The 27,333-nt window shown below is 38.8% G+C and overlaps 1 protein-coding gene across 3 annotated transcripts; it reads right to left on the reverse strand.

The window, feature by feature from the left end:
* Positions 1 to 341: 341 nt before the first annotated feature.
* PAPOLG (poly(A) polymerase gamma) lies at positions 342 to 27,010 on the reverse strand. 3 transcript variants are annotated; one of them, XM_035552968.2, is made up of 23 exons: positions 26,892 to 27,010; positions 24,890 to 25,054; positions 24,756 to 24,822; positions 24,045 to 24,126; positions 23,852 to 23,961; positions 21,707 to 21,760; positions 20,545 to 20,656; positions 19,843 to 19,932; positions 19,146 to 19,284; positions 18,919 to 18,991; positions 18,716 to 18,836; positions 18,329 to 18,413; positions 17,892 to 17,945; positions 16,020 to 16,139; positions 15,609 to 15,718; positions 12,981 to 13,102; positions 12,728 to 12,894; positions 11,732 to 11,838; positions 11,432 to 11,655; positions 10,538 to 10,609; positions 9,860 to 9,939; positions 8,988 to 9,109; positions 342 to 455 (listed from the first exon to the last, which is right to left on the reverse strand). In XM_035552968.2, the coding sequence occupies exons 1-23, from the start codon at positions 26,906 to 26,908 to the stop codon at positions 367 to 369; spliced, it is 2,382 nt and encodes a 793-aa protein (XP_035408861.2). In that variant the 5' UTR covers positions 26,909 to 27,010; the 3' UTR covers positions 342 to 366. The 3 variants fall into 3 exon arrangements, with proteins under 3 accessions (XP_035408861.2, XP_035408863.1, XP_035408864.1); XM_035552970.2 differs by lacking the exon at positions 342 to 455 and having other exon boundaries at positions 7,775 to 9,109; positions 9,883 to 9,939; positions 12,728 to 12,906; XM_035552971.2 differs by lacking the exon at positions 342 to 455 and having other exon boundaries at positions 7,778 to 9,109; positions 9,883 to 9,939.
* Between the last annotated feature and the right edge of the window lie 323 nt (positions 27,011 to 27,333).

Here is a 27,333-nt window from a genome sequence, read left to right on the forward strand (position 1 = left end):
GCCAGAGGACACCAGAAATGCTGGAAGTGAAAAAAGAAGGCCACTTGAATAATTTACTCAGACAATTACTGTCTCATCATTACTATCCCTGCTTAGAAGAATGTTTACCAGTACCCCTAGAAGAGTGGAAAAATAAAATTAAATGCATAGCTGAATGGAACCACAGAATAAATTATATTTAGCATAGCAATTACAGTTTCTCCCAGCTTATACGCATTATGAACAACCTGTGTATTTGTGTGGTCAACAACCCCACCTCATAAACATCCCTGTAATTAATTTGAAATAACAAAAACCAGGTGTAGATAAATGTTATTTTTGTTCCCTTCATCAGATTGTTTGACTACTTAGCTATACTTAGTTGATTCACCACAAACAATGAAGCTCAGGTGTGCAGCCAGGAGAAAGGAGAAGGACCCAAGTGTGCCAGGGATGAAGGTGGTAGCAAGAACCTCCTAAAGTGATAAAGGAAACCAAACTGATTACGATTTATGAAAACAATAAACAAGAGAGCAGCCACTGCTTAAAAGACTAAGAAGTTTATTCATCTCCCCTTAATAGTGACCATAGCCACTCTGTGAGCTACTGTTTTCTAACAAGCCTGTCCAGTTCTCTTTTGTGATATCCTCCCCAATTCATAAGCCTGTGGCCCAAACCCTTCAGCTTTTGCAAAAAGATACCAGCACTTTCTAACACACCATGTGTAGCAGTGTTTTATGAACAGAAGTTTGGTATCTTTATGAATTCCTGTTCTGGCTGAGTAAGATGGAGGGGAGCCAGAACTCTGTGGTTGCTTTTACAAGAGTGTCGCTATCTTTACTCATAACATGCTCAAGTAGCAAAGACTGATTAACAGCTTTATCCAGGAAATCAAGGAAGATTCACACTCTTAAAGCTACAGAGGAAGGGTACAACAACTTCATTCAACTGGGTTTCTTCTACCTTTGAGGAGATTTAAAGCAACAGCACATTAGGCCCTAGAGGCACTCTCATCATGTTTCTCTTCACTGGAGAGCTTTTGATTACAGCAATAAGTTTACTAAATTTTTGGGCCACACAACAATACGTTCTCAGCAATACATTTGAAGTGTCAAGAACATAATCACACACCTCTTTCACAGAGAAAACTTCCACTTAGGTTGACTGGAATTTCATCTGAGCGATAAAAATACACAGCCATGCAAACATACCATTCATTTAAGTATTGTAAGAGTGAGAGCTACCTATAACTTGTTGTAATCTATCATTCATTCAGAAAGATGCAATATACCAGTTCACATATATGACATTTATAATTCAACTTACCCCATTCAGTAGATACCACCTTTTCCTAAAGGATGGCATTTGGCTTCTGACAAAACCAAGAGTCATTTTAATGTTGAATCTAAAGGCAGATAGCTTTGGATCTAAAATGCACAATAATAATATAAAGTCTCATATCATGGATGTGCGCTGGAGGCCAATCCGTGGACAAACCTAGGTGCTATGCTGCTTGCTACTGCAGTACGAAACACGTTTTAGGGATTCATGTTTCTCCCAGTAACAGTGTCTCCATCTCATTCAGTTCCTCAGCATTATTTTGTGACACATAAGGCCTAGGTGGCTTTAACACGACCTGAAGCAAGGAGCCTCCTATGCTGAAACATACCTTGGGATATACAGCTTTCCATAAAATTTGGTGGGATAATTCTACAAAGATTTATTTACTCAGTTAAAAGCTACGCTCATCCTTCACATAGATGCTAGGGTTATGTGCTACAGCAACTACTCAGCAGCAGAGAAAAGCATCGCTAGAGGAGTGTCTAAACCCAAATCTTAAAGGCTAAGTAAAAAGTCACCTGGGATTTGGACAGTTAGGACTCTAGTATTTGTCTTTTTAGTATTTGTCTTTTTTTTTTTTTAAAAAGGAAAAAACTCAGCATCCACTCATTTTTCTGTAGCGACTACTGGTAATTCCTATTTTAACAACTCTATCATCAGGAACTACTGGGATTCCCCCTTAACAACCCCGCTCACCCCTGCAATGATAAAATAAAAGAAATAACCCATCAGCACTTAGTAAGCTGTTAACTTGGATTTGATAGACCTATTGTACTGTGTGTTGTGCTAAACTTCTTGGACTTTTTTGTGGAGAATGAAAAATAAGCAAGAAAGATCTGTGATGATTTTTCTCCTTCCCAGGAAGGTAATCAACATCTGAAAGGAAAGCTGTTTAATATTCAAGACTATAAAAAAGCAATAAGAATAGTGGGCTACCAGTTATGTAGTGGCTTAAAAAACAGTAGTCAGTTACAGTTATAATCTCTAGAGACAGTTACAGTCCTTCTTAGCTGGATGCAGTAACTAACAGGTACTGGGAACCCCCACTGCAAGAATAGACAACATGACAAAAAATAAGGGTCAAACAACAGTCTCACATATTCAGGAAATTTGGCTTCAGTTTCAGGTATTGGCACAAGCTTTTTTTCTGATCTCTCAACTTACTAGTTTCTATAACAGATCTGTTAATGCAGAGATTTAAGGAAAAAATCTCAGAAATGTTGTAAATTATTATTAAGCACTGAAAAAGAATTTACATACTGTCAGGAAAAGCCTTGACAAAAGTGCACAGTAGTACCAATACTTAATGCAAATTTTTAGTCTAAGGTACAATTAGTGGGCACCCTGGTTCATCCTCTGTCTTGTTATTTCAGATGAGAAATCATCTTCAACTTGCTAGTGACATCCATTACTTATCAAACAGAAGATCATCCCATGTTTCACAACAAAAGCTCTCCTTAATAAATAGCTGAAAATCAAAACTATCTAAGCAAAAGAAACAGTGACCGAGGAAAAATGTTCACATGCAAGCAAGAGCTGATGAAATAACAGTCTTGCTTAGGAGTCACTAAGAACTCATGGGTAGTTTAAGTTGAAGCCTTAAACTTTTCTAAGTAGTTTCTTTGCTTTTATTTGACGTTTGAGACCTTCATACAAGGACAAATAAAAGTGCAGCAGGGTTTCCCCAGTGATATCACAGCCACTGAAATAAGGGATGACCTTTAAGGCTGAAAACATGCAAGACTAAGTTTGAACATACAAACCCCCCCATCTGAGCTCCACAGTTTGGCTTCTGGCCAATCCATCTCTGCTTATTTGTTACTGAAAGGTGAACTGAAAACAGCTTTAAGCTGAGCCTGGAGAACACAGATACTGCCCTTACTGAATTTTCCCCCTATGAAGTCATAACACGTAAGAATGGGAGAGAAAAATCAATTGACTTCATTACTTATTTCTATAAGAGAAATATAATTTAGTACACTGATTTATAGTTTCACAGGCTTGTGCCAATATTTACCCTGAATTACAGAAAAGTAAACATCTCTGTACTTACGCAACTTATCATTTGGTGTAACCCAATGATTTAGTGGGAAAGCAGGGGAACAGGGGATTCCCTTGCCTTCTCATTGCTAGCACTTAGCTGATTGCAACAGATTCATTTTCCTCAAAATGCAACTCGCAGAGATGTATTTTTATCCCATCTGATTTTCTTAACTTACTGCAGACAACCACTTTATAGAAAGCACTGTTATCTAGCATTTTCCCATTGCTGATGACTTGATAAATTAGATATTTGTTTTGTAAATGCATTGAACAGAACCTACTCTGGTTTGTTTTACAGAATCTACCAAAGCTGTTATTCTATACAGCAAAAGAGGTATAAAGACCTGTAAAAACACTCAAAACAAGTTAGAAAAGCTAACATATGCTATTACTATCCAGACAAAAACGGAAGTGAACATAACCATCAGCTACAAATCTTGTAAAAAATACTGAAAGGTTTCTGGTTTCGCACATATGATTCAGAAGCAGGAACAACATTCAGTTTCCTGAAGGTCCAATGCCGGCTTCATACAAGAGAGCAAAAAATGTGAAACTTAAAACAGTTATTACTTCTTTAGTGTAGTTATTAGGAAGTTCTGAAGTAATGCTCACAATGTTAGGTTAATGTCCTTCTGCTTAAGTAGTGGAAAAGGCTGTACATAATAAAATGTAAGTTCTGCATCTAAGACAAAAGAGGAAAAGCAATCCCCCCAAAAAAATCACAATAAAAATTCAAGAGTAGTGCCAAAGGCACACAGACAATCATTTATACATTAAGTGATTCAACAAAACTTCAACTTTTCTTCTCTGTATGCACTTGAATATAGTTTATACGATCACTTTCTGTTCTTGCCCAGTGAGCACACAGGAAGAAAACTGCTGCAACAAAAATTCTAGCAATTTCCAGCTCTAGTACCTACTGACTAAAGCATTAACTACATTTTTTTGTTTGTTTGGTCATTTTACCATCAGTGCCTTTTGTTAGTTATGGCTAGTCAACACTTCCTATTTTAAGACCGCATTTTCAGTTACTCCCAAGTTTGCAAAAAAAAACATTCTCTGGAGTATGATTACATATGTTGCCCCCGTCTGATTTTTAGGAAAAACAGAACAAAATGACTTGGTCATTTCTAAGAATGAGTCACAGGGAAAATATGCCACCTTATTTGTATTCAAAGAACTCAAAACTTTTAAGAAACTCTCAACTTCTCCGGATTTCAGAAACAGGGACATGAAATTTAGCATGGAAGCTGTGCTGGTGTCGCTATTGGACTTTTTACTGTTCCTTTGAAAAACCACACAAATCTGGGCATGTGCTGAGCCTTTAAAAAGTCTGAGCTTACACATGCTTTCAGACTTGCTTATTAGCAAAAGAAGTCGTCAGCTTTCTCTCCACTGCATGTACTGCAGAGAGTGAGCTAGATGGTCCCTGCTGAAGGCTGCTGCTTGTCTGGCTGCCACAAACTAAAATTGAAAGTAGATTATTTCTCTGGTTTCAAGGTTCCCAGGGCTTTCTGTCCAGCACAGAAAAAAATATGACACATGTCAAATGGGAGTAAAGATGGATTTGGGTGGGAAAGGAAGATGTGAATATCAGGGAAAACAGGAAGGTAGGCAAGAGTCTCAGACCAGGCAAAAAGAAAAAATGTGAAGTATGATTAAGAAACAATGATGGGTGTCAAGCATGATGAATCAGACAGGGTCTTCCCAGCAAAGAGGAACTGCCCAAAGACGAGCTGTCCCAGTTTGATTTCTATCAATGCCCTGAAGGTCAGACAGCTGAGAACCTAACAGGTTTTATCTTCTGGAATAAGAGAATTATCAGTCCCCTGGCTACTGTTTTGCTAAGATTTCTACCACCCAAGAACAACGCACGAGGTCCAGCAGGGGGGCAGGTCTCAGCTGCTGGGCTGCAACCATGCTCTGGGCCCCCAGCCACAAATGCAGAGAGCAGCTGAAGAAACCCTGACCTGCAGGGGAGTTGATGCCGGGAGGCAGCTGAGGGTGCTCACAGCCCATGCCTGCCCTTCCTTCTCAGCTCTAGAAGCTGAGAAACATTCCCACTGCCCTCTGCTTGGCCCAGCAGGGTTCAAGGCAGTGTTAGAGCCTGGGCCGACAGGCACCACAGTGCTGCAGGGGTGTTTCCCAGCCCCCTGCCCGCAGAGCACTGCCACCACATGCCAGCACTGTCACAGCAGCGCTCAGTCCCCAGCCCGCCCACGCTGCAGGCCCTACAGCAGGAAACCCGCCCCAGCGTGGGAAGCCTGGGCCACGGCCCCCCATACCCGACAGCTCTCCCCACCCTGTAAAGAGCACGCAGCCCCCACAGCCACTCAATGGAGGGGTAAGACAGCAGCCTCCTGCAGTAGTCCCATGGGAGGAGAAGGTGTCTGTTTACACAGGACCACTATAGGGTGACCCCTACAGTGGTTTGACTTCCTTCAGAGTTCGGGCACTGGTGCCTCCAGCCATGGGGGTTATTAGCCCCTCAGCTGTAGGCAGAGGCACAGCATGCCAAAGCCCAGCCCATGCCTGTCATTTACTGGTAATGCACAGGACCAGACTCTTTATAAGAAGTGTGATGAGGTAATACAAAAATACAGCTAGGAGTTTTTGCTTGTGTTTAAGCTAAGCAGCTTATTTCACCAAATATTACACAAAAGCAGTAGTAAGCCCCCTCCTTCCCAAAAATCAACAGCAGCAGTTTCAAGATACCTCTCACCTCTCCCCCACCCTCTTTGCTTTTTACTCACTAGGACAAGAAATATTCTATCATTCTATCACTTACCCTTAGTTGCTACAGGGACATGCATTGCAACAGAAACATAGGTAATTCAGTAACTGTTCCTTTGGTGATACTGAGCAAAGAACACCCTGGGATACAGTAATTCCTGCAAAGGAATTCCTTATATGTAGTTAGTAACTTGGAGTCATTTGAATACACAAAATTTGTGTCCAAACGTACGTACAAAATACAGCCAATCCTTTTAAAGGAGATTAATTATTCCTCTCTCACCCCTTCTACCTCAATCTCCAAGCCACACATACAGCAGCCAGCTAAGAACACAGGTAGAAAACAACACTTCCAGGAAGTCTGATGGAATATAGGCTCACTGAATTGTTTTACACCTGGGTAACTTAACTTTCATTCCCTTTAACTTTCAGTGCCTTTAACAGAGGACTTGCTCCATAAAAAAGAAAAACAATAAAATTGTTGTAATTTGAACTCTCATCAAAACAGCTGAAATCTAGCCATTAACCCATCAAAACCAAAAAGAGAACACTCAGAACACCAGATAACTACACAGCCCTGGGGCAGCACTGCACTTCTGCAGTATCTAGGGAAAACCCAGAGCAGTAAGGTCACTGTGCACTACACCAAGCATTGAGCCAGGGTATGTAAAGGGGAAATGCGTATCCTCACCTATTCTGGATCAAGTCCCAGAAATTAGTAACCTAAATCCTTCCTAAACATTCCTTACCTTAAGAGTGGAGAAAAAAAATGGAGTAAGAGCAATTAGAAGGTAACTAAAACAAGAATAAAAAGAATTGTGAAAACATTCCTCAGTAACCATTAGCCAGCTTAGTTTAAGACCAGTTGTGTGCGCTAACAGAGGGGTTAATGCTAACAGAGGGGTTAAGGGCAAAACACCCCTGAACAGTCTTTGAATACTCAAAAGGAGTAGTTTGTTTAAAAGCATGATATTACAGAGTTGTAGACTACCACTAAGACAACTTTCCTGTTTAGTTTGCTATTCACCTTATCACCTACTTTAATTCCTCCAAACTCACAATAGATTTTTTATTTACATAGGTGCTAAAGTTGTATACATACTGTAGGTAATGCACAGACCTGACAATATTTAAGTAGCATGGTGATAAACATACCAAACCCAGGTACTGTTTTATAAACCTCAGTGTAACAATCTTACAAGCACTTAACATGTACTATTACTTCATTTTAACCTGTGACTAAATGTAAGCCTTGCAAAGTCAGTGCACTTTTTCTTTTGAGGAGAAGAGTGTTGAAAGGGAAGAACAAAACCTATCAAACCCACTAGGATTTTTTTGTTTTAAAGATAAATTCTCCCTATTCTTTTACAGTCCTTAGAAGTCTGGTTAAGAACATTACAAGTGGATGCTTAAAGATCATCAGAACTCAATTGTTAAAGCCAAGCAACTTCTTTTTACAGAAATTCAAGGGTGCCTATTGTTCAAATAGCGAACTGGGAATTCAGCTGTCAATTTGCTTTACAAATTGCACTATTCATTCCGTGGGCGTTCATTCAAGGCCTGGAAATATCAACAGCAGGGAAGCAGCAATATTAACTCAAGTTGACTACATTTTGCAGAAAGTTGTGCCCACCTGTCCCCATCCCTCTGTACAATTGGTTTGCCATTTTATTTTCAGTTTTGCTTTTCCTTAATCAGAAGCCATCTACATTAAAAAAAGAGGAAAGACAACCAAAGACTTCAAATTTCTTTGGATGATAGTATTTTACAGTACATACAAAAATACTCTGGAAAAGACATACAACTTCATTTACAAAAAAGTCACCAATTATAAAGAAATTACAATAGAAAGATAGCATATTTCCCATAATTAGAATCTCTCCACCCCCAAAAAACCCTAATGCACTTTACTGGGTAAGCAGTGTTATCAGTTTGTTTACAGAACCAGACTTAAGGCTACTACAAGTTTTCAAGTAACCATTTTGAACTTCCAGGTTTTCACTGAAACGCAGTACCACTTTCTACATGACAGTTGCTTTAAAGACTGCAGTTTACAGGTGTGCAGTGTCACAACAGCCTCAACTGCTGCAATGTTGAGATGCATCTTCGCTTGTGTTCTGAATTTAGCTCAGCTACCCAGTGAAAACAGAACTTAAGTCTCATGTTGGAGCAGCCTTAAGAAAAAAACATAACATGGCATGGGATATGTCTGTCTATCATCTCCATACCTTGGTAGCATCCTCTGTTGCATTTTCTTCAGTATTTAGATTTACGGGCCTCCATGGGAGACAATACTTATGTAGTGCATGGCTGTGCTAGACTATGGAAAGCTACTGCCTGTGGAAGCTGAGCACAATTGTGACAGACGCACAGGAGTGTATGTGCCAAACTGGAAGATAATTTAAGATAAGAACACCACATCTACATCGACTAGGAAAGCTCAAATGAATACAAGCACATTCCTACATGCTTGAAAACAGAATACAGATGTCATGACTAGTCATCCCTGTTTACATACATTCTGAATCCAAGTTACAGGACAAGCTGTTTTTGTGGCTATTTCAGAAAGCTGTTTCAGCTAGTGATAGTTAAGACTCCTTAAAAAGACTAATAAAGACAGATGTTGCAAGAGTATACAAAGTAGTTCCAAAGGAAGAAAGCACCTAAGCTAATACTACTAAAAAGGCCATGATTTTTGTAGACTGTGACTTGTTACTTGATGATCTTGGAAAAGCTACACAGTAAGAGGAGTATCCTACAGCATCTCCAGGTCAAAAACACAAACAGAAATATTTAACTGTCTGACACTGCAGTACGGCAACAGTAACAGTCCATTCTTTGTTAGTAAGAATACACATTGATAATATGAATCACTAAACAAATATCTTTACCTGAAGAGATAAAGAGATAAAGGTTAACGGTTAAGGGTAAGTCTGATGGATCTTTTAATAATACGAATATTAGTTGTTGGAACAGGAGATGAAGAATCTGGTAGTTCTTTACTGGAGAGCCTCTAAAACACAAAAAAGATGCCATAAAAATAAAGGAAGTTTTAAACACAAGAACTCACAAGTAGCAGCAGACAAACCTTTTTCTAGCTGAATATAGTACCATTATTTATGTACCAAATCAGTATGGCCCAAAATATTCACAGAAAAGGGTGTTTTCCACCATACCACTTATTTACCACTAGTTTTCAAAGGAAGAGCATTTTCCCCTCTGCACACTTTTGTCCTTAGGAAGTAATTACCTCAATTCATGACAGAAAAGTTGCTCAATGGCATAATAAAGGAAGCTATCACCCTTCTTGGGCCAATGGGTTAGGAATACAGAGTGTCTCTACTGTCTGGAGTACTTCCAATTTTATAACTCATTTTTTCAACATTTCAACTGACACCAGAATTTAACATACTTATGTACTTCAAAGCTTCAAATCTTGTCACAGCAATGAGTATACAAGTGTTTAAAGTAATTACAGCTCTGTGAAACGTCTGCAAGGAGTATACACAATCCTTTAATAAGAAAATAGCTAACTAGGAAATGAACTGTCAGGGTTCAAATGAATGGAGACAGGGTCCTTCAAGTCCAATAGGTTTTAGCCTGACTTCAGTTTCGCAACCAGGAAGCTCATTGTTCAGCCATTCAATTCAGTAGAAGCATGATATGTAAAGGCTTACCACCTACTTAGCAGGACCTATTCTACAGAAGTTAATAGTACATAAAACTTTATACATAAAGGGAAAAAATTCTAGTTTTATTTTACCTGTGATCATTAAGGCACCATACCTGTGACCTTGATGTGTCAATAACTGGAATCAGCTTAGATTTTCCACCAAGGCCAACCTAAAAAGTTCAAAGGGATGTATTACATAGTTTTCTCAAATTCATGACTTGATACAGCAAGGTTTGGCAGCTAAGATACTTAAATGCCAAATACATACATGCGTCAACACCCTTCACCTCCTTTAAGATTAGGAAAAATAATCAACATTTTTCTTGAAGCACATGAGCTCACATGCAATGTTTTAGGTATTTCAACCTTTACTCTGCCAGCAAGACCACATCTTGATTTGAGGGTGTGCACTCAAGAGTTTGTCTCAGTAACAAGCTACACTAAATATACAGTTCTGTATCCTCCCTGTGAGAGGTCAAATGCTTTAGTCTTCACAGTAGTCTTAGCCTACAAGAGTAAATCAAGTGGTTAAAAAATAACCAATTTCAGGCATGGTAAGATGCTAGATATTAACAAAATTAGTGGTAGCATGTAACATATGTGGATGTAATATTTGGGAAATGAAGACTGAAATAAGCTATACTAAAAAGCATATTTTTGTTCACATCAATAAATGCGTAGAGTATTTATGTGAAGTTGTCTAGGTACTAGAATATTCCATTCAGATTTTCATTTACTCCACTTAAAATAAAACCATTTAAAAATTACATTTTCTGTAGATCTTCTCTTTACATCTTCTGGATTACCACCATCTTTGAATGCTGAATCCTGGCCAGTTAACTAGAAGAACAGAATACGCAGACAAAAAATTCTAGACTTCACATTCGGGTACAGATTCAAGTCAATGCATTAAGTGCATTAGCGGCCATTCTTATAACAACACTTAGAGACCATTACCAAACAGGTATGTCACGTCTCTTGAATAGTCTTGCTACCCATCCATAAAAGTCTATACTTGAAACATTCAATACAAGTTAATTATTCCAAAAGTTAGTTCTTTTCAAACGGAAAAATTGAGTTTGCATTGTTCTTTGCCTCTGCCTCAAAGAGGAGGGCAAACCAGAAAAAGCAGTTATTTAAGGAGATTTTATAGAACATTCAAAATCTACCTGAACAATATTAGCTCATATTTTTGTATTTGTAAGATTAATATCCCTCTTTAGTTAGAAATAATTAAAATGTTTTCAGAAACAGTTCTTAAAACAATTTAAACTGAGCCATTTCATTTGATAAGTGGCCAGTGCATTAAACAAATAGTAATATTTAGATATTCTGTCACCAGACTAAAAACAGTCATTAGTGTCACATTTTTGAAGAAACTGTCTTGAATTTAATGTATGGCTAGTGAACAGTTTCTCGTACCTATATCCTAGTAAAAACTATCATTATATTTAAATTTAGATTCCCAACTCTTTTGGGAATGTATATATACACATTTGTTATCAGTCTTTTTTGGGAATGTTTATATATATTTGGGAATGTGTATATATACACACACACACACCCCTATCATCATTTAGTCATTTCACTAATTCTGTATCAATAATTCTGTATTAATAGATATTACTTTAAACCCTCCACAGCCTAGCCCTGCTTCTGTACCTTTTCTCTGTCTTTTGGTCTCTTAGGGTATTCTTCTGAGGTAGGTGAATGAGGTCGTTTAGGTATAGTACTCTTTAAATTTGTAATTTGAGTTCTACTCGGTTCATGCTGTCCTTGGACAAAATGTGTCCTAAGTCGAGAAATCGTGTTATGTTCTATTACTGCAGGAACAGTGCAGCCAGCTGGAGGTCCTGATGGTCTTACTGCAACTGCAGCCTCCATTTCTGTAGGAGACATCAAGCTTTTAGAGCTCAGCCATGAAGTTAAAGACTGCATTCTACCTACTGCTTGAACACATACTTGAACCAATAACTGGAATGGAGATTTCCTTAGACACTGGTGGCACAGCTACATGATTCATCTCCTCTCTGTTGTTAGCACCACTAGTTCTCTGAATCACAACACTTCTGTAAAAGTCAGATTTTACAATGTTTAAGTTAGAAAATGCTACCTCAATAGTGTACGTCAGTTCCAGGAAGTTCACACACACAGAATGGTCTTCCTTCTTAGCTCCTTGTCACAGCTCCACTAAACGGCACAGACACTCACTAGCAATCTAGCATGAGATCATTTTGCTGAACTGCAGACTGCAGATTTAAACTCAAGTATTTTCTTTAGTGAGTCTCCATATACTGATACTGCCTTCCAATCTAGTATATGCAGCATTCCTTGCTGCTTTTAACAGATGTCTGCTCTACCCACAAGTACCCCCTGATTTTTATTTTTTGCACACTACTGCACATGATACTACTGGACTATTACTCTCAAGATTACACATTCCCATGTGAAGTAGCTTATGAACAAAGACTTCCCAGGAAAGTGACATCCACTTTTATTGCCAAAGTTATTACGCAGTTCCACTAAGTCAGCAACAGCTCTGGCAGTTGTGTTTTAATAAAAGATTCAGATCAGTGTTTTATTAAAACTTAACATTGCTTGGCATTAACCATACTTCACTTTTGTTAAAAAGAACAGTTACCTGCACATAAAATACTCCAGCTTCTGAATTGCACACTAACCTAAGGTTATTTACGCTCAAAGCCATACCATGTCTCTGGTACCAAGTTCTCCTTTGTTTCTACACATTCATGTAGATCAACTAACTTTTCGAAGATTTCTTTAGCCCATCCCCCAAGACCCACAAAGGAGGATCTCCCAAAAGTTTCATTCCCAAAGCCTTTACAGCACTGCCACATACTTCCAATCTACATAGACTCAAACAAGAAATCCTAGACCTCATGCACATTGCAAGTCAGTTAACAGCAGCATTTTCAGTTTTACGGTTATGGTGCTAACCTTTCCATCTCTGCTGTAGAGGTGTCCAATTTAGATATCCTATTTAACGAAGGGGAATTACATGGTGTTCTGAAGTCCGTGTCTCTGGAACTGTCCAAGCTTCCATCTGAAGAGGCCCTTTTACACTGAAGACCACTAGCATTTTGACTAGTATCTGGCATGCTTTGCTGAAACAACAGCTTAGAAAATTAAGTCATCAAATAATTAGTAAGCAAGAAAAAATATGTCTAGAAGAGACAAGTTTTTATTATACCTTCTTTCTTTTCTGTAAGGTTTCTGGAGGCAGAAAATAATGGAGATGCTTTCTCTTCACATGAGCCGCCTCAATCTTCATACCTTCCTTTAGCATGTTGATGTTGTTAGCCTGCCTGTAAACTAACATGAAATTTAGTGTTGTAGCTTAAATACTTAATGCAAACATTTCCATTATCAAAGCTACATATAATTTCTTTAGAAACATCAAGCTTTTATCAAGCTTTTAAGTCTGTTCTGCTCAAATGAAGAGCAAGAAGTTTCTAGTCTAACTGCACATAAAGTGCGACCCAAGCATTCCACATACAGTCTCAAGATGAACGTGGGCTGAGCTGCTACTTCCCATCCAGTACAGATCAGATACATAAATATAGATTTGAACATAAATAGCTGTTACATACTTGGTAATAGTGGTGGTTTGCTAACTTTGCAGGTGACATCTGAGCTGATTTTAACTTAGAGATAATACTCACTAGCCATTCTGGTTAAGAACTGAGAAAAGATCTAGTTGACTTTCTGAAACAACCCCACTGTGCACAGCTCAGAGACCAAACCCCTTAGCCAAGATTCAGGCTGGTTTGTCTGATATTTATGGTGGCAATTGTTTCTTTGACATAGCAGTTCAGTAACACCACACAACCTCTCAGTAGTTCAGGTGTTAGAATTCTATCTACTGAAGAAAATGAAGATTGGATTTTTAGGGACATCTGACTTAACAGAATTGCAGCAATTTAAACAAGTTTTCCTTGACTGCCTACAAACAGCCTTTTATGCATGTTAGTGTTATACTAGCACAGCAATTATTAAGGAATTAAGTCACATTTAGACAAGCTTATCTAGCAGTCCTATCATGAGCAGAACTAGAAAGTCAGCTTACTAATAGAGTAAGAATCAAAGTAAGGACATAGCCATGAGGTGGCTTAAAGTATTTCTAAAGGAGAAATAAGAGTGAATAAGGCACAAATGAATATTTACAACGATATGAACTACTGTTTCAAATCAAATCCAATCGTTCTCAGGCAAAAGGGAGCTGAATTAAGAAAAGGCTCCCTGCTTGGAAGGCTTACGACCTTAGGCCCAACAACTTCAAGTTAACCTTTGTCCTCTAAAGGCACTCTCAGAGAAAAGGCATTTGATGAAATCTTTCTTGCTCACAACTGGTCACTCCCAAATTTGCCAAGCGGACCTCACGCCTCCCAAGAAATACCTTTTCTGTTCAGTCTAATCCAAACCCTCTGTCAGAGGAAGCGTACTATCAGCTGTGCTTTACTAGATTTACTAAACAAAGAGTACAGCTACCTCAATCGAGTTCTTACATAGAAATAAAACAGTAAATCTTAGTTCTAGCCTGGCTCTTGGTAGTATATAGGCCTTGTTAATATTTGCCACAATGTTGAAACATTGCAAAATGCCTGAAGCAATAAATTAAGGTATAACAGTGCATCATATCTAGTGGGTTATCTATACAGATGTTTGTTTCCTACAAGTCTGAGGAAGCTGTCTCACTTGGCTTGACATTCAGACAAGAGTTTTGTTAGTCTTCCGTGCCTTTCATATCAGAAAGCATGAGCCAGAAAGGTGGTCAGGTTTCACTGCATTTTTAAGTGGAGAACTGAGCAAGACAACACAGCCCATGCTGGTACTATGGATAAATTCTCCATGAGTGCAAACAAATGCTTAAGGGAGTCCACTGTTTAAAATTCTTTGTTCTAACACACTTGCCACTTCAGAAAAGCAACCTGACTCTTATTTATGACAGCTAGTCATGGGCCTGACAGTACACACACGTTTCTGAAAGGCATGTGAACAGTCAGGTTGGGAGTGAGAAAACAGACAATAGCAGAGTAAGACATATGATTTCAAGTGAGTCCTCCCTCTACAACCCCTTTATTCTAACACTACCTGACAATGCTTACAATAATACTTTTTTCTACATGTACCAAAAGCAGAAATGGAAGATGAACACGAAGATTTACATGCAAGACTGCCCGTAATTACAGTGCGGCAACTCACTGACTTAAAGTTCTACCGATTATCATACACAAACATATTTGAGAAAAATACAGTGAACTATCAAGTTGTTTTAGAACCTGCTACCGTTAACTCTCACTTTCTACCGACAACTTCGACACATGCAACTATTCCCAGTAAGCAAACATCTACAGGCTCCTCATTTGACTATTTCACAAAATACAGTTCCTTCAAGAAGGTGTTCAGTATGATCTCCACAACTATTTCACCTGACTATATTCATGCTTACTATGTGCCTTACTATGTGCCTATATCAAAAGGGACATCTTTGCTCATCCACTAGAACAGTGGAAGTGTTGGGTTTACACTAGCCGTGCCTCTTTCTTGTTAAATATTGCAGTCCAGCCCTGCTTTCATTGTATTTGCTATCCATTCTGTGTACTCTGAAAGATCATCTCACTTGGTGTGAATGCAGCACACACTCGCTCCACGAAGGACTTCACTGAAGTGTCAGAACAGGAAGGCTTTATTCTCTACATTGTTCTCTAGATAATTCTCTAGATAATAGAGGGAAACATTTCACTTAATGAAGCAACTTTTCCAGTAGAATCAAAACCAAACACTACGAGACTAGAGCAAAACAAAAATATAGGCTTACCTGTATCTGTGAATGACTGTATATCATACGTTAAATCAATGTTAACACTTTCTGCACTTTCCACTTTCCTAAATATGATTCCAAGAAACCACATTGACACATAGCCACCCCTAAAAGAGACAGGTTCACAAATTTGTCAGATTATGCAGATACCGCGCATTTGAATACCCAAGAGCCTCCAGAAAGAATTGGGCAACAGTTTAACTGTACACAGCAATATTAGAGTCAGCACATACGTAAGCTCTGAGTACTGCTCTCAGAAGTTCTCCCTTTAAAAAGATCCTACGTATCCAGAACCTCGTGTCCACAGAACAGTAGGTATGTAACTGAACACGTTTATATTAATCCCAGGTTATCTAACAAGTTAAATACATTTGCCCAGCTGTATTTAAGTAGAGTAACAAAACTCACTGTTTACGGTGTTCTTGGTTGCCAGGGAAAGACTGGGGATTTACATGTGCAATATTTATAAACTCATTTCTCTCCAGGTTTCCAACCAGCACACGGATTTTAGATTCAACGAGGCCAACCCTAAGAACAAGAAGTATTTGCTTGTTTTTACTGTATTCCCCACAGTAGTTATACGCCTTTTATGTAATGCTAATACAAAAATGCTAACCAAAGAGCAAGTTTCATTCATCTTAGATAGATTTTATACCACACACTGCAGCTTGAGATGGTTCCAGTAACATTTAAGCTTTAGAGTTTCCAAAGACTGAGTTACCTAAGTTTATCTAATTTGTTCTCATCTTCGTCATGGATTATATGTTTAATCTGAATTGTGAGAGTACAAGTAGCATATCCCTGCAACTCCAGCTGCATTTCAAAGTAGAAAAAACAAAGATCATGGGAAATTCAGGAAAAAACTCAAGGACAACTGCTTGATCACAGTTGGGTGAAGATGCAGTTCTCCTTACAGATTGATCAGTGGAAGGAGTTTACTATTCTCCAATCAGAACTGAACTGAAAACATAGTTCCTTTAATAACAAATATTCTGGTCACCTTTAGCTTCATTACAAATTTACCAAGCTATAAGAACCATGATGAAGGCTTTTCATTTCAAGGAAGTACCGCCATTTTAGCTAACAACACAGATAACTTTAAAAGCAGTTAAAAGTCTGTAGGTTATTCAGAACTATTTTACACATGTAAAGAAGAGGTGTGCTGTCTACTTTCAAATCCATCCAAGAGTTGGTGAACTAAATGTGGTCTTATGACAAACTATCTTCTGCTTTTTAGTTCTCACAGCTGTACAACCAAGCCCCATTTGCTTCCATTTCTGTCATTACAAAAGTCAGCTTCTACTGGAGTCAGAACTTTCCTCATCTTTGTGAGATGCATGAAAAACTTTGTTCTACTAGAAATAGTTAAAATTCTTTAGCTTTAAGCCATATGCCTATAAATCCTTGTTGCACACCTAACTGACTAACATCAAGCTGTAGGTGATACAATTTAAATGAACTGATCAGAAAGCTAAGAAGAGATTATCTACTAGCAACATTTAAAAAATAACATCTTTAACACAGAATATCATTGCAAAGCTAAGAACAAAATGCACATTGCAAAGCTAAGAACAAAATGCACATTGCAAAGCTAAGAACAAAATGCACATTGCAAAGCTAAGAACAAAATGCACATTACAGTACCTGAATTCCTTACTACTTCCCCTTGCTTTAGCATTCATACAATTATTCAGCACATTCACATAGATCGAACAAGTTATGTTGGCATACCTCCCAAGACAGTCACAAACATCATAAGCAGTGAATTCCTCTAATTACAATTGAGGTTGTTCTCAGTTTTGTAAAACTGATCACCACTTCAGTAATTAACCTATCCACTATTGGCCATACTAAAGTGCCAATTTATTTTCAGCACTAAACAGAAGAGGTAAGAGCACTAACAACTTAAAACTCAGTAAATATTATTTATCAGCATTCAGATGGTCTGCACTGAGTGCAAGGTTTCTCTCAGATATAACAGCCTGGTTTCACTTCACTGGAGAAAAGTAGACTCTGAAATTAGCTGACTATCTAACTAGAGCAACTCAGCACCAAGTACAATTTTGTTACAAATTAGATATTACATCCAAGAAACAAGTTATAAAACGAAGTCTTTTCAGGCTACAGAGCACTGGTCTACAGAGTGGGGTGTATGCACAAGACAATTCATTAATATGCAGGAAGGAATATTAAAGCTTCAGTAATGTGTGATACATTAAGTTATACACATATTGAAGGTACATGCTCAAAAAAAGTTTGAAGACTTTGGTACAGTCTTACCATTCTAAGTGATGCTCTTCAGTATAGGTACTAGCAGTCAGTACAATATAATGTCTAGAAGAAAATGGAAATATAATAGCTCAGGATGTTATTCCTTTAAGCAAAGCCAAAGCTGCCTTAAATATCTAGAACATAACTTCTACTAAAGACAATGTCCTGTATTCAGCACAGTATTAACTGAAGAAAAATAGAGTGTATCTTTTAGAATCACATGCTGCAACATTCAAAATGCTGCAGTTCATTTTCTTCCTCATAAAGAGGGTAAATTGCATAAGTTTCCTGCATCTCCCCTGCACTCATCATTATCAAAATCTAACTCCACTTAATTTGAGAAAAATAAATATTAATGCCATCTCCTATTTAGGCAAAGTTAGAACTCACTATGCCGACCAGTACACAAACCACTCCAAGTTCAGAAAAACATATCGCATACATACTTGTACTTCTGAAAGAAGTTTGGTGGCTCAAGGAGCTTTGGCCAGTCTAACTTTCCTTGAAGAATCTCATTTGTTACTGCAAGACCTATAGTTGATGTTGAAAAAAACAATTACTTTTTTGGATTTATTTAAAAAAAATCACTGCACGATATAAACTCTGCAAGATAAGTTCTGAACACTAAGAGAGGAGAAAGCATGAGTTCACTTGACACAGTGCAGATGTGCTATGATGATCTGTAGTAAAACTGGTCCATGTTGCTTACAAGTGGCCTATTTCTCAGAGATCCATTATGCCTAATGGAGCAGGACACCTCAGAGAATATAACCAATGCAGTTTCACATAGCAAGCACACTTCATCAGTTAATAAGCACAGAAAGCTATATTACCATGTTTGAACTCCTCTACCATTACAGCTCGTGTTGATGTAGATACATTGTATGTAGAGTTCTGCTGTGGATAGGCTGGGGTGATGATAGGCATTACATGATATCTGTCTGCTGGGTTGACCTACAACATTTAAACAGTTCTGCTTAGCATCAGTTTAACCGAGAAGAAAGTTTAAAGGCTCCTGAATTTAATGTCTACATACCCTAGGGTCCCATACTGGTAAGTTAAGATTACTCTCTTCAGGTTGTTTCAGCAAAACAGGATTTGGCCATTCCCTATAAAAAATAAGCCATTAACTAATAACCGTATTTTAAGACTCAGTCATGTAATTCAGACTAGGACTCAATGTTGAAATACATTTTTAAAGAACTAGCCTTAAGTGTTACTACTCTATACAGGTTAAAATTGCCATAAAACAATAGCTCTTACCATTTTGAAAAAACCAAGAAGAACTTGTTCACAAGAGTAGACGCCAATGCATTTGGATAGAGTTGACATGTTCTTGCTACTAGCATTGCCCAGGAAACTCCACCAAGAAATCCCAGCATATTGGAGTAAATACCACGTCCTGGAATGGATATTTCATAGTTAGTATTCTTTCAAAAACCCACATCCTTCAAATGTACATCACTGACTTCCCAAGCTGTAAGTTACTTATAGTACACTTCAGCCTCTTGGGAGTCAAGTATTTTTGCAGCAGGATGAAACCAAAAATGTTGGCCTTTACAGTGATGGAGAAGAATCATTACTACACCATTTCCCAAAATACTGCTACTCTGAAATCCACCCGTACTGCTACAGCTGTTGCTTTGCCCCAACTTCCCTTCAGAGAGAAGTTCTGCCATTGTTCTAGCACTTGCCACAGCTACATTCCCATATGGTATTTCCCTATTCAATAGATACCAAGCTTTTATGGCTTAACTTGGCATTTTTATCATTTGCAGTCATGTTCCTGATAAGCAACACAGCACCTTTAGATTTAAAACAAGTTAAACAGTTAAGCCTATTACCCAGACATCTAAAGAACTATCCAAAACTGAAGTACCTCCAATAGTCTTAGAAACTTGTTTTTCATCATGAAATGCCTCTGAAATGCTTAAAGATCATGAACAATGACATTACTCACGTTTTGCCCACAGTTTAATCGCACGGAGCGTGAGCCGGAAGTTCTCTTGATTTGGCACTAGATGTAGTATTTCATCAGTAACTCTGCAGCCTGTAAAAAGGGTTTAAGTATAAAGGTTTGCTGCAACATGTACAAGCCAGTTTTATGCTATACTGGATCAATAGTTTACAATTTAACATTCAAATCTACAAAAACTACTTTGGATGACTTGTTTTGCATTACCTCGATTACCCATAATACTCAGTATCATCTCCAGTAACTGATGTACTCAACCACTTTCCCATAGTTCAGGCTATAGCCAACACATTTTAATAAGGCCTTTCTACACGGATTCTGAAAGCTAGATTTCTTCCAACAGCCAGGCACGATTACAACAGCTGGTGTTAAACCAAGAGCAAATTAGGATTTGAATATTCTAAATACCTTTATTTCTGAGTTACAACACTCCCTTCTCTATCAAGTTCTCCACTTATTCACCAAAGAGAGTTCTGTGGTAAACTGCAACAACACACGCCCTGATGAAAGGAATGGGAAATACATGCCTACCTAATCACTGCTCACGGAAACATTAAATGTCACCTCCTCAGGTCTTAAGCATACAGAAGAGTGGTTGTGCATCTTGTGCAGGAAGTTGGATTGTGTAATGTGCATTCCATATCAGCTTTAGTAACATTTTCTTTTTAAATGTGTAAACATGCTTACCATTTAAGCTCCGTATGCATCTTATATCCAGGCTTCTTAGACTGGAGTCATCTCTTAGATCAAGATTATCAGAAATAGTTTGCACAGACAGTCTTGCAAACACGAGATCAATCTTAGAGTAAAGAAGTACCAAACATGAGTTAGAATGCCATACTTTGCAAACAACCTGCTAGTGGGAGAGAACAAGTACTATCTACGAAAGGGGTGAACATCCATATTTAGAATCACATGGCACAGGTGCATCTCCAAAGACTTGCCCAAAAATTCAATTGCTAGGAGTTCCATATTTTTATTTACAAAGCCTACAGTGTATCATCCTTTTTAAACCAATAGAAAACCTTTATTCATGTTGAAAAGACACTCTAAATTTACAATTCCCATTAGAAAAGGAAGTTGCATCTTAACTCCATAACTAAGCTTAAACTCACCTCAACTACAGCAACAAGCCTTTCCTTTATGTGGTAAGCCCTTTTGATCCTGAAATGTTTTTTCAGTACAATCTGAGGTAAGAAAATTATCCTGACAATGTCTTTACATGATAAAGACCACAAAAAGGCTGCTGAGTGTCTTCATCATAGCACTACCAAGCAGTAACTTGCTTGGATACTACAACCCACAGCTCTTTATTCATTGGAGAAGACTTATTCAAGATGTAAGGATTCCTGCAGCTGAAAAACCTAGGCAGGAATCAAATGAGTACTTTTTTTTTCTTATCACATTTGTTTCATGATTGCTTCCTTTCTGATTTGCAACAAAATGTTTTGTCTGCCCACAACTCATACAGTGAAACACTATATGCAGCCCTTTGTAGAAAGCGAGCTTGTCAGAGCCAAGAAGAATTAGCAAAGATTTTGCCTTTATTCCTAGTCTGCACAATCCTTGTGAAATAAATACTATTCAAGTAGGCTACCTTAGTCTACAGCAGACTTAGAACAAGATGTCCCTGATGTTCCCATGTGTGCCAGGCTTCCTAGGGACTTAGCCTCCCATAAACTCCAATTCCACTGCAGTCTTATTCTGGGTTGTGTAAGGTTGTTCAATTACAGCTTCTTAAACGCTTTAAGGTACCAAAAACCTTCTAAGATTTCCAGGGACCTGCGACTGCTAAATTAAACCATTGCAAAGCAAGAAAAATAAACCACGCTTTAAATGAAATTCTTACCTCAATGCCATCAAACTCAAACTTGACAACTGGTACGTAAGCATCTTCTACTGCCTGTAGAGGAGAGGATAACTATATGAAAACTATATGCAAATGTCTTTTTGCTACTTTCACATTTCCCCTAGACTACAATAAAATACAAAACTTATACTGCGAAGTTATGCAATATAAAGACTGAGTTGCTTCTGAGTCGACAAAACTACGTAAGATGCAGGTAGCATAGTACGAATATGGTATCAAAACAAGCTTTAAAAAGTAGTTTAGCCTCATTAGCTATACAAACGAAGTCCTTCACTGTGTCTGCCAGAAGACTAGGCTAGGGGAACACTTCTCCAGTCCTGTAGTTTAGACAGAGGGAAGGCTATACTGTGTAGTTTGCCTCCCAAACTTGAAACAGGAGGCCATCGATACATCAGAACTTCTTTCCTATCTATGAAGACTGGCCTGAATTGAATCAAACCATTACATTTTCCCAAGAAAAGTCTGTATGTTCAATACATATTGAAAAGCTTACAGCTCAAATTTCTCCCTTTTGTTTTTTTAATGGCAGTCAGGAATGAACAAATACAGCCCTCAATCTTCGTGTCAACACAGGACTGTTACACTTTCCAGCTCAGGTTTCTAGAAGGAACTGCTAAAGGATAACCATTCCAAGTGCTGACTGTCTGGTCCTACAGAAACAAGGCCTTCTCCCCTATGCTTAGACTCAGACTACATGCAGTTATTAAATGCAGCAGACCTATCTGACTATATAGGGATAAGCAATTCAGGCATCCTGAAACTGGAGCAATTAACTTGAAAGCAAGTCTAATAAAATATTCCACACCTTCTTTAATTCTAATGTAAAAAAAAAAAAAGAGCATCTGACATCCTGAAGGGAAAGTATCAGGGCAAAGCAAACTAGCCTCTGTTCAACAAGAGGCCACATGACTGCAGCAGAGGCCAGGAACTAGCATTAGAGCACAACTTGTTAAGCTAAGGAAGAAAGTAACTGCCTCTATCCACTCCACCTTTACTAAAGGGTTCACACACTCATCTCTTCTCAGACTAATTACCTCAAGATGCTTCAAGTCTTATTGCAGCTCTCAAAGAAACATGGACTCATTGGAGATAATGCCAGGAATCACAAACAATGAGTGAAGCACTGGCAGAATGTGAGAGGATGTCAGAGATTTAACTCTGGCAACAATGAATGCTAAATGGCTGTTCTAGTAGTCCCCTTAATATTACTTGCTAGATATTTTAAAGCAAACAGCCATTTTGAAAAAGGAAGGGTTTTTACAGCTTGCTGTGAAATGTCCTGGCACTGTGATTAAACATCACAGTTCATCTTGATTAGTCATACAAACAAGCCTGAACATTGCCTATCTCCTGTAGGAGATGCACAGCAAGGCATCGAGCCTTCTCTAGACACTTGAGATACTATTCCACTAGAGCCCTGAAGGTTTATCTTCTCTTCTTTGTTCCTCATAAGGAAAAGGGTATTATCCCTGTTTATGGAGCAAAAGTTGAGAGGTCAGGAGTTCAGTTTTACATGCAAGACAGACATGAAACATCCTGAAGGTGATTTTACAAAGCAGATAAACTTAAAAGGAGCCATGCAGTGAACATACAATATTACGTAAAGCTGTCAGTATGCATCACTAATGCTAAGGCTCAAACTGAGTACCAAGAACAGGACTAGAGACGAACAACTTAGAGGTTCTGAAGTATATCCAGATGAACTCCATGGCACATGTACCGACAGAAGACTTTCTATGTCACATTCATCTGCCTTAATTTTCAGACTGCCCCTTCTTCCTGCATGTAAGCAATAACTTCATTTCTGAGCCCCTTACTATATCTAAAATTCAAGCAAAGCTCTTATAGGGACAGAGCCTCATTTTTTGCTACAGCTGACTCATTCCCAAACCATGGGTAGGGTAGAAGACAAGTGTACCACAAAGATTCCTATGATGTATAGTCATCAGGAAGAGGAACCAAAAGCTTGACTTCAACATTTTCATACTACAGAAAATATTTTAAAAATGGGTCAGAATGTTTTTTATTTTCTTTGGCTTGTAAGACATTCATTACAAATGGGAATTGTGAACATGAATGTTCTTGTTTGTAGAAGTCAGCGTATGAAGGAGAGAACTTGCTTACTCTTAGATTTTTTATTTCTTCTTGATGTTTTAGTTTTTCAAAGAGTGACTGAAAGAAATCCGATCTTTCCACATGTCTAGGAGCAACACAAAGAGCATCTATGTCAGCACCTGCAGAGAGATTCCATTTCTGCTGTTATTGTTGGAAGTCACTTTCAAACATTAGAACTATGACCAGATAACTAAAGCTCTACCTTTGGTGTGTACTCCAAGCCTGTAAGAACCAAATGTAAATATTTTGCCACCAACATTTGCTACAACTGAAGGGGGAAGATTCTGTGGGTAGAAAAAGAGTTTACTTTAGAATACGATATATATTGACCTATGTGCAAGTTTAATTAACACAAATTACTTAGAAAGATTGAAGCAGACTCCTTAAACATGTTTTCTCACTCCCACACTGACTTGTTAGTCTAACAGACTTGTTTCCTAAAGTGAGCCCTTGCAACTCAAGAAACTATGAGCAATGCAGCAGTCCTTTCATTAATTTACACAAACTATGACCTATTATTAGACTTCCCTGCAGATGTACATAAATTAACAGAATTCAGGAGCTACACAATAGGCAAGTCTAGCATAAATTTAAATTAGATGAGTGCCGTAAGCTGTTTGGGGCATAATCAGTGACCATTTACCATCAGACCCCACAATAAATTTTCATCTTTGTTAACTGCTACGGTCAATTGATACAGCCACTTCTTACATTTATGCACTGCCCCAAAGACTTCAAGAACCAGATATGAAAAATCTTTCATACCATATTTCAGTGGCAGTTACTACAGTCCTACTTCATACTTAAGAGGAAAGTTAAAAGTTGAACTTCAGCATAAGTCCTAGTGGTATGGCCTTAAAAAGAAGCAAAAAGACCTCAGCTCTTTTGATAAGAATATTATAAAAATCCTTACCTTGCTCTCACCAAGTTCTGAAATCCATTCTTTGACCAAGTTATTCAGTTTACCAAGAACAACCAGCCTGTAAAGAAAACTCGCATTAAATTTGTCCTCAGAATTGAAAGATTAACAAATTAGTTTTATTATACCTGTGATTCAATTCTTCTTCATCTTCAAATACCCCAAATGGCTTCATTGCTTCAACTAGCTTCTGAGTATGAATATAATCTATATCCTTAGGAGGAGCCAAGCTAATTGGAGAGGTAATTCCATAGTGCCTTTGAGGCTGGTTCTGCAGCATAGAGGTAGAGGTACTATGGAAGAAAATAAAATAGTCAAGACTCCACAAAAGCATAAAAAACCTAGTTGGGTAACACTCTTCAGCTTTCAGCTTACAAGTTTCCAAACCAATTTTTTCTTTTACCTATCATTGACATAAATGAGAAGAAAATACTGCTTCTAAGCCACTTGTACTACAGCTTCAGCTAAGCTGGTCAAGAAATGCTTAAAACATCAATGTATCTGAACCATTGTGGTTGGAATAGGATTAGGAAAGATTTACAAGACAATTTCAATAGCTGATTTAAAAAAGTCATAAAAAGGTGTTTTTTTAATTTCTAAATGCTGCCTTCATTCCTTCATTGAAGGAAGACAGAGTACTCTCTCTGCATAGCTTTATCCGAATACAGATGTAGCTTTTAGTTACCTTGGTTTTCTGTTCCCCCCCCCCCACCTTTTTTTTTTTTTTTTTAAGTTCACACTAAGTTTCACACTAAGTTTCTACTACTACATTTTCTAAACTAAAATAGAAAGTTTTGTCAGCTTCCATTTTGAAAGTAATAGTACTAATATTTAATATTTTCTTTCTTACAATACCTTTCTCATAAGAAATACAAGAAAGCCTATGTTTCCTCCATGATTTGGGGTACATTACAGCCAAGTTAAGACACCTGCAGCAGCTTTCCAGCATGCGGAAGGCCACCACCTGACTTTCATACCCCATCCTTGCTACAGAGATCAACATAAAACTCAGTATCATTCAAATATATCAAACGTTCTTAATACAAAATTCTTTCAGTCTGTAGTAGAAGTTTTTCAGCTACACACTGCTGCAAGTTTAACCTCAGTTTAAAAGTTGAGGGGAAACAGTATTTGGAAAGTTTTATTGAAAGAGTGATTTAAGCCCAAGAGAATTTTTTCTTCTAGAAGTTGTTTTACTTTCCTCTCTCAACTGTACTGGACTGACAGACACGTACAAAGGGATCTTCAGAGAAAGTAGAATACACGGCATACTATCTACTCATCTGTAAGCCTTCTGCTTCAGTGAGAAACCTGTTGTAGTTTAAGATGTCCCCAGCTCTTGCTCTGTCTACCACAGGGAACTACTCCAACATATTTCTGTTCAGATAGACCCTAATTTCGCACAAGAAGATAACTTAAACCACTCTGTTCTGGGTTTTATCACTTATATGTAACTTCAGAAAGCTGCAGACTGTTCTCCTGCATACTCTGGAAGACAGGAGATAAATTCACATTATTACAGTTCAAAGAGCTGTGCGAGCACTTCAACTCAGCAGGCCAACCAGTCCTCAGCTCTTACTACATGTCACTACTTCAGGAGCGCATCCCCAGGCACTCCTGCTCCCAACTGCTAACAACACAGCACTAAAAAAACCTTTTTTTTTTTTTTTTTCAAGAAAAGTCACTAAATGACACCAGTACACACCCTAACAGGACTGCTCAAGCACCAGAAGACCCTGTTGCACTGCCTCAGGCAAAAAAAACCTTCAGACACCTGTATGCAAGTTAAAGCACCCTGACAAGTTAAAGCACACAGACACTCAGAAAAAGCCACTCTTCAAATTTAAGCTGGACACACAGCACAAGACCAATATAAATGCTTCAGGGGTGGCAGGCAGCCACTAGATTATAACAACAAACCCCTGAGAACCTCACACAGACCCACACCAAACCGGGGCTCTCCAACACCCAGAATCGAAAACGCTTGCAGTTGTTTGTTTTTTTTTTAGCAAAAAAATAAAAATCTTTAACCCGTGCAGCCCCTCCGCACACCCCAGCACTTTATTCCCGTTATTTAAGGAGCTCTCCCCCGAGGGCAGCGCTCCCCAGCGGCCGCCTCGCCTCACCCACCCGCCCGTCTCCTTCATGGCACTCGCCCCACGCCCCGCGCTCCCCGCTCCCTTCTAGCCCGCGGGCTGCCGCCATCTTCCCGACAGCCCTCCGCGGCGCCCGCCCACTGGGGGCGGCGTGGGTGGGGCGCGCTGTCGGGGGCGGGGCTTGGCGCCGGCCACGCCCCCTCCGTGGCGGGTCCACGCCCCCTGGCGGCCGTTGGGGGCCGTTGGTGGCGCGCGGCAGAGGCGTTGCTCGCCCCCCACCCACCCCCTCCGCCCTGCCGCCGCTTCTCGTCCTCGTAAAACTTGGGGAAATTCTCATTTTTGTGGCACGGTACTGAAAGCCCCCTTCGGAGAGAAGAGTTCTTGAAAAGCCGGAGCTGCCCCTGGTGCTTGTTTGTTCTCAGTAAGTGTTGGAGGGACAGCTCAGGCTTGCCCCCGCTCATCGCTTTTCTCTCAAG

Source organism: Cygnus atratus, chromosome 3 (genome assembly GCF_013377495.2).
Source record: "Cygnus atratus isolate AKBS03 ecotype Queensland, Australia chromosome 3, CAtr_DNAZoo_HiC_assembly, whole genome shotgun sequence".
NCBI lineage: Eukaryota > Metazoa > Chordata > Aves > Anseriformes > Anatidae > Cygnus > Cygnus atratus.